The sequence below is a fragment of the Lacerta agilis genome, chromosome 14 (assembly GCF_009819535.1).
Source record: "Lacerta agilis isolate rLacAgi1 chromosome 14, rLacAgi1.pri, whole genome shotgun sequence".
Classification (NCBI taxonomy): domain Eukaryota; kingdom Metazoa; phylum Chordata; class Lepidosauria; order Squamata; family Lacertidae; genus Lacerta; species Lacerta agilis.
In genome coordinates, this window is record NC_046325.1 from 14,991,729 (window position 1) to 15,008,168 (window position 16,440).

Genomic DNA, 16,440 nt, shown 5'->3' on the forward strand with positions numbered 1-16,440 from the left:
TGTTTTCACAGGAGGGCCAGGGCTTCATGAGGGGTTGTTTTGGTGAGTGGGTGGCACCACTATTGTCCCAGAAGAACAGACATTGACAGGGGATGTCTGGGTATCTGCCCCAAGGAGCCAGCAAGTACGATGCAGTATGATGAGAACAGGAGCTAATAATATTTGTACCCCGCCCTCTGACAGGGTTGCCCCAGTCACTCTGGGCAGCTGCCAACACAACAAAACAGGGATGCCTCCAGGTGTCTTCTAGAAGTTGTGAAGTTCTTTATCTTCTTGACATATGATGGGAGGGTGTTTCACAGGCAGGGTGCCACTGCCAAGAAGGCCCTTGGAACTAGATCTCAGTGTCTTGGCTGAACAGTGGGGGCGGAGACTCTTCTTCTGGTATACAGAGCCGAGCCCGTTTAGTGCTAATGAAATTGTGGCCACTTCTGCTAAAATATGGTGTCAGCAAGTTGATCTCGTCTCCAAAACAATTAATTCTCCACTGAAGCAATACTAATTCTATGTGTCCACATGCATACATGCAAAATTCTGCAAAACCTTCATAAACCTCCTTATATAAACCATTATAAACTATTTGCTGAACATCTCCTGTTTATACTAATCATAGAGCCTAACCACTAACACCTGCATTCTAGCATCATCTGGAAGCTTTGCTAGAAAATAGTGTTCTTTAAATTGGAAGAGAGCTGGGTGTTGCTCAAGATGCTGGCTTTTGCCTCCAGTCCCAAATTCTGTGTTTTCATAGGCTTGGAGGGAGAGTGCCTGCAGCCCTTACATTAGAACAAGGGGGAATGAGACAATTGTTATTCTCAGGCCCTAGGGAGAAGAATGCGGCCATAAGAAAGAATGCTGACCCTTTTAAGAGCCTTGATGCCAGGAAGAAGCAAGTCTCCATGGGAGGTGCAGTTCTAACGCCTTTCCCTTGCTTCCTCCCTCAGGAGCTGAACAAAAAGCAGACCCAGAAGGACCTGGAGTGCGCCATGCTTCTGCGCCAGCACGAATCCACGCAGGAACTGGAGTTCCGGCACCTGCACACCGTCCAGCGCACCCGCACAGAGCTCACCCGCCTGCAGCACCAAACAGAGCTCTCCAACCAGCTGGAGTACAACAAGCGCCGGGAGCAGGAGCTGCGCCAGAAACACGCCATGGAGGTCCGGCAGCAGCCTAAGAGCCTCAAAGTAGGTGCTCCCTACACCCCGCCTTGCTGCCAGTGGTGCCCTGACGGGCAGGATGCAAGGGGTCTGGAGCCAGGGCAGGGGCACCCGGGGGTTGTGGAAATGGACACAAATGAGGACGGAAGTCTAGAGCCTGTGCAGGACCACTTGTGTGAGCCTGGTCTCTGTGACTGTGCAGCCAGGGTTCAGAAATGCCTGGCAGATGCAGAATCTAAATGTGCACACTTTGGGCCACTAGACTCAAGAGGACGTGAATCGGCTGTTTCGGAGTCTGGTAGCCCTTGTCATGATGATCTAGGCCGATGCAAACCTATTGGAGAGGTTCTGGAGCCAACTCAGGGTGTTGTTGTAGACACAGGAATAAAATGTCCCAACCTTTTAGGGAAGTGTAGCCATGAAATGGGGGTTCTGGAGCCAGAGCTAGACTGCCATGGGCATGTGGTTTTAGAGTATGGCCTGGAGGAGGAGGAGGATCTAGAACTGGATGCAGTGCATATTGGGGATCTTGTACAGGACTGGTCGCAAAAGGGGGTTGGAGATCTGGATGAGCAGGGTTTGGAGGCCTTGGTGCCTGAATCAAAGCGTCCTGGGGGTGTGAAGCCTGATTGGCAATGCCTGGCAAGTGAAATTCCAGATGGGCAGGAAGCTGCAGCTTTAGAGCAGAGACAGGAGTGTCTTTGGCTCAATGGGAAGGACGAGGAAGTCCTAGATCCAGACAGAAAAGAAGGTTGGGTTCCAGATTTCAGTGAAACAAGCTTGAAACAGCAAGAACACTGTGCAGAGGGAGTTGCTGATCTAGAAGTAAGCCAGAGGTTTTTTGGAATGCGGGATCACTTTGGAGAGGGCTCTGGGGTTCTGTTGTCCATTCGGGGGCGGCCAGGCATTCCAGAGCCTGATGGGCAAGAGGCTGATAAGCTGGATCCATTCACATGTGAAGGCAATTTATACCCTCATGCCTTACCCACTGTCCTAGAAGAGGGGGCCCTGCGAGGCCCAGGAGATGGCTGCCCAGCCCCTGAAGACCCCTACAGCCAGCAGGCCAGCAGCAAAGCCCGCCCTGTCCCACCTCCCGTGGCCGCCATGCTGCCCCATGCTCTCTGCGTGGTCTTGGCACTGTTAGTCTCTGCCTACCCATGTGCGCCAACTCTCTTGCTGCTCCTCGCTGCACTGTGGGCGCAGGGTGGCGGGTTTCAGGATATCCTCCTGGCCCTCGAAGGGGCTCTAGTGGGCCTGGGGGTTACGTACACCTTGTTGCACTCTGTCTTCCTCCTTTCTGGAGCGTCCTTTCTCCTCCTGGCCAAGATGGCGGGGGCAGTGGGTGTGGTGGGGCTGAGTGCCAGTAGGGAGCGCCTGTACGTTCCTGTCATCCTCCTGGCTTCCTACCTGTTAGCTTCTCCCTGGCTTTTCCTGCCCTTTTACCTCTTGGGGGCACTCGCACGCCACAGCCTGAGGGGATTCCCCCGCCGCGCCCGCCGCTTCTGGCTCCTGGCCCTGCTCCGTCTCCCACGCCCAGCTTTCCGCATCCTCCAGCGCCTGGGGTTGGTCACCGAGCAGGGGCTGTTCCGCCTCTTCCCCAAAACCAACAAAGGCGGCTTCCGCAGCCGCATCCCGGTGCTGTCCCGCCAGCGCCAGCCATCCCTGCCCTGGCACCGCAAGGCTGCGGCCCTTCTTGCCAAGCCGATTTGCAGCATCAACAAGATCCTCACGGAGGTGATTTGTGCTCAGCTGCCTCCTTCAGCCCTGCATTGCCTCAAGGGACTGCATGTCTTGCGAGAGGAAAGGCCTTCCCGCATTCCCCGCCTGACAGCCAGGCCCCGGGGGCATTCCGTAGGGTCAGTGAGGCGCATTAGTAGGAGGAGAAGTGTGCAAGGAAGCCAGCCTGCCAGGAGACCCTGGAGATAGGGAGCCCTTGGAGGGCTCCACATCCTGTTCTAAAATGGTGAAACAGCCCATTCCAGTGGGATTCTGGCATCCTGGTCCTCTGGTCTCCCACTCAGAATTCTGGGAGGTTGGCCAGTCTCTGGACTTACGGCAGAGCAAGTGACAGTATTTACTCTGAAAACCTACTACTTTCCATCCAGTGTTGTGGTATTGGTATAGAGAACCCAACAGCAAGGGGAGAGAATTTAATGTCTTAAGGCCAGGGACCCCTCTGAGCCTTTGATAAAAGGAGTTTTGAAGTTGCGGGAGGACCAGAAGTTTGTGCTAGCTCCTTATTGTTTTACACAATGGGGGCGGGGTGGAGCGTTGTTGAGTGTTCATTACCCTAACGAGGAAAGAATCACCTGATGACGCCCTTTTGAGCTGGCTGTTTGGGTGGGTTGGGTACTTTTTGGCGCCCGTTCCAGCCAGCTGGGAGAAGATGTGGAGATGTGGGTTAAGCTGAAGAGATTTCCAAGCCCCTTATAACTGAGGTGTGAGGTGCATGTGTGCTAGTGTCTGAAGTCGAAAGGTCCTGTTCAGTGTGCCCCAAGGAAAAGAGGAGTTTGCCAAGGGGGCAGGGGGCTGCAGTTTGCAGAATACTCCACTCTTACAACCATTTTCCAGTAACCTCTTTTTTAAAAGTCCAGGCACTCGTTTCCATCTTTAACCTACTTTGAACAATGAGGAGATAAGTACGGTCCTCCATTTCCTTCAAACATACGACCCCCAAAGAAGGTAGCGGGTGTTGGGGCTGAATATACAGTCATCAAAATAAACGGGCTTCTGTTCATTATCAGCTCCTGAAATGGTCAGTTTCCATATCGCCTTAAATTTTATCATTCTCCCTCCCTCTCCCCCACTGAACCTTGTTTCAATTGATCTGGAAACTTGTGAACCTAAAGGGGTGTACTTGTTTCAAGAAATCAGACTCCTCCCAGCTTCTAAGGGCTTAACTAATTTTAGGTGATTCTTTCGCCGTTAATATATATATTTCCACCATTCTACAAATATATATATCTATTTATCATTTTCCACCCTAATTGTAACAACCTCCCTTCACTTCAATTTTTTTTTACTTGAATGTACATATTTCAAGCTGACTTTTAATTTTATGTTTGTGTATGTTTGTGATTTTTTTTGGCTAAGTTTTATATAAAATCAGTTTTTGTGGGGAGGGACAAAGAGCTAATGTGAGATTTTTTTATAAAAAAAAGACTGAAAACGGGAGAATTTTTTTTTTAATCCAACTTATTGCTACAGGTTTTTCATTTGAAAGCACAATGGGCCAATCAAGCAGTTCTCTCTCTCTCTCTCTCTCTCTCTCTCTCTCTCTCTCTTGCCCTTTTAAAAGAAATCTTCAAATGCCACAAGCCAGGACTTTGAAGTAATGGTTAGGGTTTTAACCAGTTTGCTTTAGTGGACCTACGTAAGAAAGGAAAAGTTAAATTTGCCATTGAGCACCTCCCCAAATGCTGGGATAGCTGGTAGTTTTTCAGGTGGTGAACCAACCTTTTTGTTGGCTCTGTGAAACTTGTTGAAGCACAGGGACCATTCTAGGGATAGCAGTGCCTCAAGCTCTCCCCTTTCCCAGGGAGCCAGCTGTTTCACCTTTCCTACCCCAGGATCTGAATGTCCCCATTACTCTGGGATCTCTGTCCTCAGTCACCCACAGCTTGAGCTGTGGCAATGGCATCAGAGTGCCTGGCCCTTTCACACCTGGATGAGATGCTTGCCTTTTGTAGCACAAGTAACAACCATGTTGAAGAATTCCGGGTAACGCAGAAGCTCCCGTAGTCTTGCAGTGATTTACTCGTGTCATTTTTTAAAAAAAGATTACCTTGCCTATTTTAACTCTCTATCCCAGCCTTGTGCCCACCAGATGTTTTGGACTACAACTCCAGGCCATGCTGGCTGGGCTGATGGGCCCTAAACATCTGGGGAGCACAAAGTTGGGAAAGGATGCTCTACTCTGGTAATCACCCAGATGCTGCAATATCTCAATCAAGTTCATATATGAAGAGCTTTGCTGATAGATGTGGTTTCTTTGTTTTTGGAGAAAAAAAATGACTTATTTAAAAGTCGATCTTTGGCAGCCAAATAGGCACTAAATTAAAAAAAAAAAAATTAAAAGCCAAACTGGGGTGGTTGAGCTTGAATGTCTTTAGAGAGTAATCCTGAGAGTAAATCCCATTTTTGTCGTTTGTTTTTACAGCTAGTAAGTAAATTTAGATACCCAGACAAAGCAAGGATTTTTCACATTCCCATGACACACCAACCGTGTTTTATGCTGTTAAATCATTTTGTAACTAACAGCCTACAGTTCTAGTTTAATTGGTGCCTCATTTTTAATTTGTTTCCTTTGTGCATTTTTACATATTTTCCCCAGCTTGTGGTCTGATTCTGTTACTACAGCCTTTAAAAAAACTAAACAAACAAAAAAACCAAGTTGAGATTATCCCCAACTTTGTCTTAATTCTGCATTTATCTATCTAGTTTTGGTCCCATTTTGTACATCAAGTGCTTGTCCTGTGTTTCTCCCTTTTTTGGTTCATCTGTGGTCTTTTTTATTTATTTCCAATTTTGTTCAAATCATGGATTTATTTTTTAGCATTCCTCCATTTTTTGGCCAGACTTATTTTCATTAATCCAAATTCTGTTTTGTCCATTTTAATAGTGTACTTGTATTTCTTCCTATTTTGTGTGTGTGCGTTTGAGCTGTGGTTTCCCCCTTATCCTCCTTGCATTTTTTCCCCTCTGTTAAATATTTTTTATTTATTTCTCCCATTTTGTGCGGGGAAGGTATTCATCTGTGGTTTATTTATTTCTCCCTTCCCTGTTGTGGATGCATGTGAAACTTTGAAGGAAAAATAAAAAGAATTCTGCACCACACTTCACCACCTCTGCATTGTGAGTTTTGAGTTTGGTTTTATTTATTTCTCAATTTTTAAAAATAATAAAATGAGGCACTTTAAGCTTAGGAGCTGGGCTACGAGTCTGTTTTCACACCTCTGTTGCCCCCAAACACCTTCTATTTAAGCTTCCCTCTCCCTGAAATTTTGCACCATGTGTTTGTAAAAGTTTGGAGTATTATTCAAAACCTAAATCGGAGGGGATCTATGCATTTCCTTCTTCACCCCACTATTACCAATAATTTTGAGAAGCTGTAACTGCCCATAACTTTCTACACTCAGGGGTGGTGGGAATGTTCCTGAAATTATTTAGAATACTCAAGGAGACGAGGGGGGAATGAATCTGGGCAATTTTATTAGCCTGCCTGTTTTACATCATTTCCTGCTATATATTCAAAAGTGGAACTGCTCCTGCAACCCCCACCGCCCAAAATGAACAACAGCCCAATCAGCTTGGTATCTGATGCACTTGTTTCTAAGGGACATTGGAAAGCAATACATTTGAGTCATGAAAATGTGCATCTGGGTGAGGCAGCTGCCTCAGGCAATCGGTTTTGGGGTACCATTTGGGAGGTTGCTTTGGGAGGCTGCTTTTTTGCATGTAGTACAACCCTCTGGGAACATCTCTGTGAGGATCATTCTAGAATTCTTCCTGGTGGTTTGTGCCCTGTGTGAATACATTGGGGGGGGGGGGGCGGCTTGACTTGTGCCAGCCTTTATTCTCTGCGATCTGGAGTACCACGGAATAATTGTGCACACAGCTTCCATGCAGAAATAACACGTGGGCTCCAAAATAAACACAGACCCACAGCTTTGAGGTGGGTTCCTGCTGCATCATATGACAAAGGTCCCCTCTCCCAGAGGCTTCCCAGAGGTCAGCCACGGCAGTGACAAAAGTGTGCGTGTTCCACCTGCCTTACATTAGTCTCAGTTCAAAAAGCATCCTTCTGCTTAATCTTTAAGCATCTTCCTCCCTGACCCCCCAGCTGTGAGGCTCAGTTTTCCTTCTGAGGCATAAGAGTTGCCTCCCATCCTCCCCACGCTGCCACTGCCTGCCCATTCCTGGCGCCCATGTAAGGTGTCCGCCCTCATTGATCCCATTCGTTACACAAGGTACTTTGGTATTCGCTCTGTGTGTTTGATGATAACATTTTTGTAGACCACCTCCTAACCAGGTGGCGGCACAGAAATAGAAACTCAACTTAGCTTTCTCCCAACCTCTGGCTCCTAACTGGGAAGTTTTAAATGTTTGTGGTGCACCCCATACATTCTCCCCAGCCCCAGTGCGTTCCTTAAATAACCTGAACACTGCTTAGATAAGGAGAGGGCAGAGAAGAGGTATCTTTTTCAAAGGGGTGGTGGGGTTTGAGGTCTTCCCCACTCACTAACCCAAATGGGATCAACTGGAAGGCATCCCAATGAGAGTCTCAGATAAAGGACAGCTCTGAAAAGAGTTGCCTGGTGTACAGTGACCATTCAGTAAAACAAATGCTGGAGACAAAAATGGGGTGGGTTTTGAACAATTTAAAAAAAAATCTATATACCCTGCCTTTCAGTTAAACACTAATTTGGTTGCTGGACTTACCTTGTGTGGAGTGTGTTTGTGTCTTTTTAGCACAGGACTAGGCTACTTGTGGGATCGGAAGGCTCAGCCTGTTCCCTAGTGCAGCCACAGGAGAAAATACACACATGCACACACACTCTCAGAGGTACACCCCTTCCTTACTTTGTGTGAACAGCAGCAGAGGCTCAGCTTCCAAAGTTCTCCCCCTGAGCATCTCGGTTGTGGGTGTGAGCCCAAGACGCAAGCAGCTAGGACCTTGAAGAGTGTAAGGCGAGAATTCGAACTTAGTCAATATTTGACTTGGGGGTGGAGTGGGGGGTTGAAAAGCCCTTTTGCCAGTGTTGGGGCTCATACTAGAACGGGAGTGAACAGAGCCAAGGCTGCTGACCCTTCAGCCAACTCTCAGCATGGTCCTACTTGGAAATTAGTCGCACCAGGTCTGCTGCTTTGTCATAATCACCGATAATTCCCCTTATGTCCTGCCTTTCTCCTATGTTGAATATATGAAGCTGCCCGATTCCAAGTCAGGCTGCCGGTCTGCCCAGCTGAGTGCTGCATATTCTTGGCTGGCATTCTCTTGGCTCTGCAGGCTTGGGCCTAGTGCATCCTCACCATATAGATCCTTTAACTGTAGGTGCCAGAGAGACTGAACCTGGGACATTCTGCATGGGAGCCTCTAGGAAACACATCACATTTAAGTGGCTTTGCCTTCGGTGGGAATTGTCGCTTGGTTAAATGAAGGACAGGGTCTCCCCACCAAAACCCTACTGGTGGGAGTTGTTTGTCTAACACGTGCTCCTGTCTCTCTCTCTCTCTCTCTCTCTCTCCCTGCCTGTCTCTCCATCCCTTTTTTTCTTTCACAATCTCATCCTGTGTTCACCATTCTTCCCCTCCCTCCTTTGGTTGCTTGGGCTTGCCTTTTCTTTTCGGTTCTTCTCCCCTGTTCTCCTCCTTTCTCTTCCTCCTACCCCAGTCCAAGGAGCTGCAAATTAAAAAGCAGTTCCAGGACACCTGCAAGATCCAGACACGACAATACAAGGCCCTCCGCAACCACCTCTTGGAGACCACTCCGAAGAGCGAGCACAAAGGCATCCTCAAGCGCCTGAAGGACGAGCAGACCCGCAAGCTGGCCATCCTAGCTGAGCAGTACGACCACAGCATCAATGAAATGCTCTCCACCCAGGCCGTAGGTATCCCCACTATGACCCCCTGCCCCCGGGGAGAAGGAGGGAACTGACCCCTTTCTCCATCAGTGAGGGGAGAGTTGTGTTGTCATTACGCTCTTAAAAATCAAGCAGCAAAACTTGAGTTTCGTGCCCTTCCAGTGAGAGTATCCCCCATTCTTGTTACCTTCATTCCAATCTGTGAGAGTATTTTGCAAATAGAGCCCTTCCGGGTGAATCAACTTGTTCCAACTACAGTGGTACCTTGGTTCTCGAACTTAATCCGTTCTGGGAGTCCGTTCGACTCCCGAAACCATTTGAAAACCAAGGCACGGCTTCCAGTTGGCTGCAGGAACCTCCTGCACTCAAGCGGAAGCCACGTCGTATGTTCGGCTTCCGAAAAACGTTCACAAACCAGAACACTTGCTTCCGGGTTTGCGGTGTTCAGGAGCCGATTTGTTTCGCAACTAACCCGTTTGGGAACCAAGGTTTGACTGTACTTTGTGGAGGGCACAGCATTTGGGCTCCCTTGGTGCAGTTTATGCAGCTCTAGCTCATAGTGAGGAAGCCCACCTATCCTAAAAGATGGTGTTGGTTTTAGGCCACTTAACTGTCATGCTTCCTTCAACCCCACCAAAAAAAAATCCTGGGAAGAAGAGTTTGGTGAGGGATGTCGGAAGCATTCTAAGAGCTCAAGCTCACCCTTGCCAAACTACAATTCCCAGGGTTCCATGAGAAGAGGGATGGATCGCTAAAACACTTGAGTTTGTAGTACGGATGTGTCCTAGGTCATACAATGCTCCTGGTGGTGCCTCACCATCTCGGTATCTCTTCCTCACTCAAAAGCATCCTTTTGAGGTTGGTCGATCTTAGTTTTTTATTTACTGAGGCTGATGGAGACCCACTTAACCAAAGCTACCTAGTGAGAGTGGTGGCGGCCGAGGTGGAGTTTGACCTCTTGAGTACAAAGGGCCCAAGGATCAATCTGCCACTTGTTATGCAACAATAAGGTGTGCCCCCTTTTTCCAGCTGTGTCTCATGTGACTCTCACATGTGCTAGGCAGAAGTCCCACAGGTGTTGCTTCTCTTTAGAAGTGAGAAGGCTCTTCTTCACCTATTGATTCTCCACCCCACCCCCTTGTTAATGTAGCTCTTACCAACCTGCCACGCAAAAGCTCCATTTTGATCTATGAACTGCCCTGTGGTCCTTGGATAAAAAACAGTATATTGATTATCTAAATAACAATAACAGTTAACAACCTGGTTCCAATGGGTCCTCCCCCGTGATAGCATTACAAAGCAGGGTGGGGGACCGGATTATTATTTTATTTTTTACTGTTCAGGGACAGAGCCAAATGTGTCTAAGCCCTGCTTCAGAAGTTGCTGCTGCTGCTGCAACAACTGTGGGAGAGGCCTTGTGGCCGTGTTGGGTGAAGAGCATCAGCCTTTCTCTCCAGAAACAGCTACCCTCTCCCTAGGTCAGCCCTGAGCCTGCTGTGTGCCCCTTCCTTATCTCTTCCTTTCCCCCCCCCCCCAGCTGCGGTTGGATGAAACGCAGGAGGCAGAATACCAGGTCCTGCGGATGCAGCTGCAGCAAGAGCTGGAGCTGCTCAATGCCTATCAGAGCAAAATCAAGATCCACACCGAGGCGCAGCATGAAAGGGAGATCAAGGAGCTTGAGCAGAGGGTATCCATCCGCCGGGCACTGCTGGAGCAAAGAGTACGTGCAAACAGCCTTCCTTCCTCCTCCTCCTCTTGGAAAACCCACGGTCTTGGTTCCTTAACACACGGCACCAACCTCTCAGACCTACACGCCTCTCCCCTCTTGCCTGTCTCACCCAGATGGCTAGAAGTGTTAGTTTTCCCCTGGTTCCAAGCTCCTAAAATACTAACTCACGATCCCAAAAGGCATCCATCCTTCTGAGGCCACCTTGCACCAAAACTTTTAATTGGAATTTAAAGCCCTCACGGCTGCCTTCTCTATTTCTCTCTCTCTCCCCCACCCACAAAAGAGAACAGGAGTTCTTGCGTGAACTGCTCTGGGCTTTGTTAATGGAATCCCCGGAGCTCCTCGTGAAAGTGCACTCTGGGAAAGGGAGAGCCATGATGGTTTAAACAGCTTTCGTATTGATTGCGATGCAAGTCAGCCCTCCTTAAAAGCTTGGGGAAGGGCTGACTTGATGGGTTTGCTGTAAGGTGAATAATGGAGAGGGACCGAGAGCTACAGTCGAAAGCCCATTACACGTTCATTAGAAAGAGATGAAATATCGGGATCCTCCTGCGTAGGTTAGACCGAAGGGTCTGGTGGTGGCCGGCGGTAGGGCTAGGTGATAATCTGGTTTTCAACACCACAATATACCACTTTGCAATATACAGATATATCACAATGTCTGAAATAAGGGTGGAACTATGTAGATACGTTGGCTCGCCTCACGGTTTTTCCCAGCATTGTGATTTTTGCATAGCATGCGCACACACGCGCACATCATAATTTGCAAAATATTGCCAAGTCAAAAATTATGAAACTGATTTCACTTCAACCAGTTTTGGACGATGTATCACCCAACCCTAGCCAGCCATAAGGCTCCTCAGCGAGGATGAGGCTTCTGCAGCCCTGCAGATGCTTTTGGACTCCCAACAACTACAGCCAGCATGCACAGTGGCCAGGAAGGATCAGAGTCCAGCAGTGTCTGATTTCCTCACCCCTGGTTTTTAGACCCGGTTTGTCCCATCCTGGGTTAATGCTCTCCTCCTTAACCAAACCCCGGTGTCCCTGCTGTTGCTTCTCTAAGCCTCAGTAGCCATTTTCTGTAGCTAACTGGGAAGTCCAACCCCACTGTCACAATAGCAATATTTATACAACTTTTTTTTTTTAAAGCAAGCTGTGTTCCCATTATTATACAACCTACCTCCCAGGTACTTCTGACCACAGACTTTGCAGCCTTAGAGGACTGGCAAGGAAGTCGATCTTATACACGCTTACTGGAGAGCAATCTCCATTGAGCTCACTGGGGTCTACTTCGGATGCAGCAGGCATCGGATCGCATTCGGAGCATTTGCTCAGAGAGCTCTTCTGGCAGCTGCCATGCTAACAGTATGGCAGAGACTTACAAAAGAAATTGCCAAAATGCTTGCTGTGTGCTAAGGGTTGTAAGCTGCTAGCATGGAAGCCATAGTCCGGCAACAACCTGCATGGCCGTCGGCTCCCCATCTCCCTTCTAAACTCTGTGTGTGTATGTGTGTGTGTTTATTTTAAATTTTTGCCTTTGTCACCCTCTAGATTGAGGAGGAGATGTTGGCCTTGCAGAATGAGCGATCCGACCGCATCCGGAGCCTCTTGGAGCGCCAAGCCCGGGAGATTGAAGCCTTCGACTCTGAGAGCATGCGCCTGGGCTTCAGCAACATGGCGCTCACAGGCATTCCAGCTGAAGCCTTCAACCAAGGCTACACTGCCCCCCCTCAGCCCTGGCCGTCCCGCCCCGTCCCCCGCAGCGGCTCCCACTGGAGCCACGGTGTCCAGAACACAGCCGGAGCCCCCCACGCGTGGCGGCAGCCTCCCATGCTTGCCCCGCCCCCTTCGGCTTGGCTCCACCCTCCTTCCTCCTCCCCTTCCTCCTCCTCTTCCTCCACGTCATCCGCCCCTGGGGGCCGCTCCAATGTGGTCATGCTGAGGAACAGCCCCCAGCCGCTGCGGCGCACAGCTTCTGGAGGCCAGTCGGACCAGGGCATCAGCCGCTCGGCCAGCGTCACCTCCCACATCCTCAACGGGTCGCACTTCTCCTACTCGTGAGGCGATGGGGAGAGAACAGGGAAACTTTGCTGGAGGGAGACGGGGGAATTGGCTGGTGGAAAGGAGGAGGGGAGGAGGAGGCAGGGGGGGCGGCATGTTTGCCGGGGCTCAGCAAGCTAGAACTGGGAGAAACCGAACCGCAGTGTGAAGGCTCCTCAGTCATCATCTGTGGCCTTTGACTTGCCACCCACCTTGCAAGCGCAGAGACACAGAAGATTGGACTGTGCGGCGGAAGGTTGCACTCATGCCCTCTGGAGCATGGCTGGGGCCTCCTCCTCAGATCGTGGTTTCCTATCCCCTGCCAAATGGATGGAGACACCGAAGCTTCTGAACGTGACGTTGGCAATCGGTTTTTTGCGTCCCTGGTGGTTGTCAGCCGCTTCCCCCAGCGTTGCCACAATCTGTAGATGAAGAGAGGCAGAGAGCGGTGCCCCAGCAGCGGAGACTAAATTGTGTCTTCAGGATGTGGCTGAATATTCCCAGGACGAGGGGCGGGTGGGGAGAAAGGCCCCCCACATCGCAGCAAATCCAGAATTATTGATTGTGCATCCATAGCTTGCCCCACGTGCTGCATTCAGAGCTGATGTGCTCAGGAGAGCCTGTTCTGTGTCTCCTGCGTCATGGTTCCTTTCAATCAGTTCAGGCAGTGAGAGAGAGAGAAATTACATTACTGGGCGTGGATTTTGGGAGAACCCTGGATTGCCATTGGTAGCGGCCGATCGGTGCATGCATAGAATTGCCAGATTGACAGTGAAAGAACTTTGCCTCCTTCCTGAGGCGTGGGCAATGGCTTCTGATCCTGCCCGGGTTCACAGGCGACCATAACCGAAATCCATTGTTTCTGGACCGTTCTCCGCTCCCAGAACCTTCCTTACCTCACCACAGTCTGTGGCTGGAGAAGGAAATGTAAATTGCAAGCTGCTCTGGGCTCTTTATCTGCATCGCCCCATTTCTCACAGAGGCGGCCTCCTCCAGCTCCTCCTGACTCGGCGCCAGGCTAGTCCCATGGGATGGAGCGGGGAAAGAGGTTCCGGAACCAGGCCTCGCGTTCCTGTCATGAACCAGAATGTAGATTTTAAACGGTGCCCTCTACATACCCGCCCCAAATGTCTGTTTTGAGACGCGGATTTTAGCCCATGCCAGCCCAGGGATGTGTTTTTGTGTTAATACTCACCACCTTACCCACATTGATTACATCTCTCCCCCCCCCCCCTCTGAAGGAAAAACCGCCCCACCACTCTTGCCATCCAGAGGGACTTTGAATGGCAGGCCTTCCTCTGCCATCCGGTCCTGAGCATTAAATTTAGTTTCCTGGCCCAGCCAAAACCTCTGGAAGGTCAGGCTCCCTCTCTGGCCGAGGGCATCGGAAGGTCACTTGCTTCCGTTGCACCCAGTTGCTTCCTTAAGCCACCTCTTCCCCCCAGAAACCACCGTGCCCCCCTACAAATTCGCCTCCTGTCATACCTGCTGTCCTCCAGACACTTCTCAACATCGCTCCCATACACCCCACCTGCCCAGTTTAGACTCGCCAGATCTGCAGCCCTGAGTTCGTATTTGCATGCAGGAGATCGGCTGCAGAATCTGAGCACCCAGCAGAACGAAGGACACCTGTCGTTTCAGAAGCCACCTTCAACCCATCTCCTTCCTATACATTCTCACCACCCCCAGAACTGTTCCTACCCCCTGGAAAAAAACTTACTTGGTTACAGAATACCCAGTATGAACAAACCCCAAGGCCGGCTACCCAGGGTTTGGGATCAGGGTCAGCCTGTCAGAATCGGCAAACTATATATCTGTGGCCAGTTGCCCTCTCCTCCTCCTGTACTTAAGAACCAAACCTCTGGTGGAAAATGGGCCCCTAGTTCTGCTAGAGCGATAATTTATCTGAGTCAGACCAACATATCCCACCAGTCGACATGAAGCCGCCAGGTTGGTTTGCCCAGCTAAGAGGGAGGGGAGTTTTGCAAGTGGTCTGTTTCAACTCTGACCAGCTAAAGGAGACATAAAGGGGGGGGGACATTTTGCATGTTCAAAGCTCTTCTGAGTTGGGGGCCCAATTGGGAGGGGCGGCGGCATCATGTTGAAATCATGTTTGATAACTCTTGTGCGAAGTCAGCTTTCAGAGGTTGGTCTCCCCCTTTTTGTTTTGTTCTGAACCATCTCTCAAAGTTTTCACCATGTAGGGAGGAATACTAGATTCTTGGCCACAGCAGGTGAAGAGCTGTGATCAAACTGTACCATTTGAACCCATATTTTAAAAAAATACCCCTGCTGCTGATGTGAAAATTGGAAGCTGGGAAGATATCTCTAGGGTAGCCTCCTCCCGGCACACTAGCTTTGTTAAATGCATAGCTGTTTCTTGTTTCCCATCTGGAATCATTTGGCCATGTTGGCTCTCTGAAGTGGAACAGTATAGGAAGTTCTACCAGCTGTTTGTGTGAATTAAGCCCAAGGATCAGCCAGCAGTGTTGGCATTACATTGACTCTACAAAAGGAGCCACATAAACCCCTTTTTTCGGGAAGACTGAGGAAATCCAAGCTTTCTTTGAAACGTGAAACAAAACTTCCACATCTCACAAATCCCTCCTAGAGACCAGGGGAAACTTCCATTTCTCACTAGTGAGGGATGGAAAGTCCGAAGGGTTGTGTGTGGAAGCGAAGGAGAGCCGCATGTTCCTGGAAAGCAGAAATGGGTTACAGAATTCTCGCAAGGAGTAAAATGAGACAGGGAAGATCTTGAAGTAGAAATTTTCCATCTGTTGGCGGGAAATGTGGTGTAGTCCTTCTTTATCTGTGGAAGACATTGTAGTTTGTTAAATTCCCGCCTCCCGCCCTCATATTTTGGCCAGGAACTGAATCATTTTTTTCATTGTAAGCAGCTGAAGTATGTCTTGTCCTTTACGACACACAACCCTATTAAAATCCCCCTCCCCCCCTTCCTTACCAAACGCTGCTGCCTACACCTGTCCCCCTCCCACACACCCAATCCCAAGGGCACTGGTTTGGCTACAACCATAAAATTATCCTATCTAAACTTCTCAGACTTCTCCCAGAACCCTCTTCAAGTTCCTCAAGCTAATTTTGTGATTGAACAAGGCCACTGTTTTAAACCAGAGGGGTTGGGGGTGGGTGGGAGGGGAGAACTGAATGGGATCTTTTGTTACTTCAAGGTGTTCAGTTAGTGATTTCTGCCTGCCTGGGATTGGGAAATGGGGTTTTGGGTGGGCTGGAGGGGCTTGATGTATTATAATAATTAATCCTTTTGCTTTAAAAAAAATTCTGTTTTTTGGTGCCATAACTTTCCCCATGTACAGTTTACCTCTTCCAGTCTTTTTCTTTTCTCTTTTTGCGCTTTCCTCCCCTCCCCCTCCCCAGTTTTTTCCCCTGTCTCCCTCTGTGTGGGTGATTAAAAACTAATGTGAGTGTGTGTATGTATGTGTGTATGTCTTTTTTTATATATGAAGAAAAAATGTTGGCGGGGGGGGGGAACTTAGACATATGTGTCCTATGGAATGTATTAGAAAATAAAACACTTTTTAAAAACAAACAGGAACGGGGTGGGTGATCTTGAATCTTACTTGGGAGAGCAAAAACTGGAAAGAGAACACAAAGATGGAACTGGTTGCTCTCTAGAGGGCTACCAGTAGGAGAGATTTTGGGGTGGGGTGAGAAATCTTTTAATAAAAATGTTGACTATTAAAAAAAAAAAGTATTCTGTCTCTTTGGGGTTTTGAAAGGGAATGCGGTCAAGGCATTGAGATCTTATCCAACCCAGGTTCCCATGGGACAAGATCCTAAAGTTTTTTTTTTAATGTCTGGATAACTGATTAACACATCAGTTGCCCCATTTTATACACATACAGGGAGGTTAAAGGATTTCTGACTCCTTTCAAGTCATGTATACATGTGG

The 16,440-nt window shown here is 49.0% G+C and overlaps 1 protein-coding gene across 2 annotated transcripts in view; it reads left to right on the forward strand.

Annotated features, from left to right (window-relative positions):
- Positions 1–15,452, forward strand: part of TAOK2 (TAO kinase 2) — a 37,154-nt gene extending 21,702 nt beyond the window's left edge. Inside the window, exons 17-20 of one of the 2 annotated variants that reach the window (XM_033169253.1) lie at positions 945–1,184; positions 8,551–8,763; positions 10,278–10,460; positions 12,021–15,452. In XM_033169253.1, coding sequence (XP_033025144.1) covers positions 945–1,184; positions 8,551–8,763; positions 10,278–10,460; positions 12,021–12,530 — 1,146 coding nt within the window. In that variant the 3' untranslated portion in view covers positions 12,531–15,452. Of the gene's footprint in view, positions 1–944; positions 4,467–8,550; positions 8,764–10,277; positions 10,461–12,020 lie in introns of those variants that run through there. The other variant, XM_033169252.1, reaches the window with a different exon arrangement.
- The last annotated feature ends 988 nt before the right edge of the window (positions 15,453–16,440 follow it).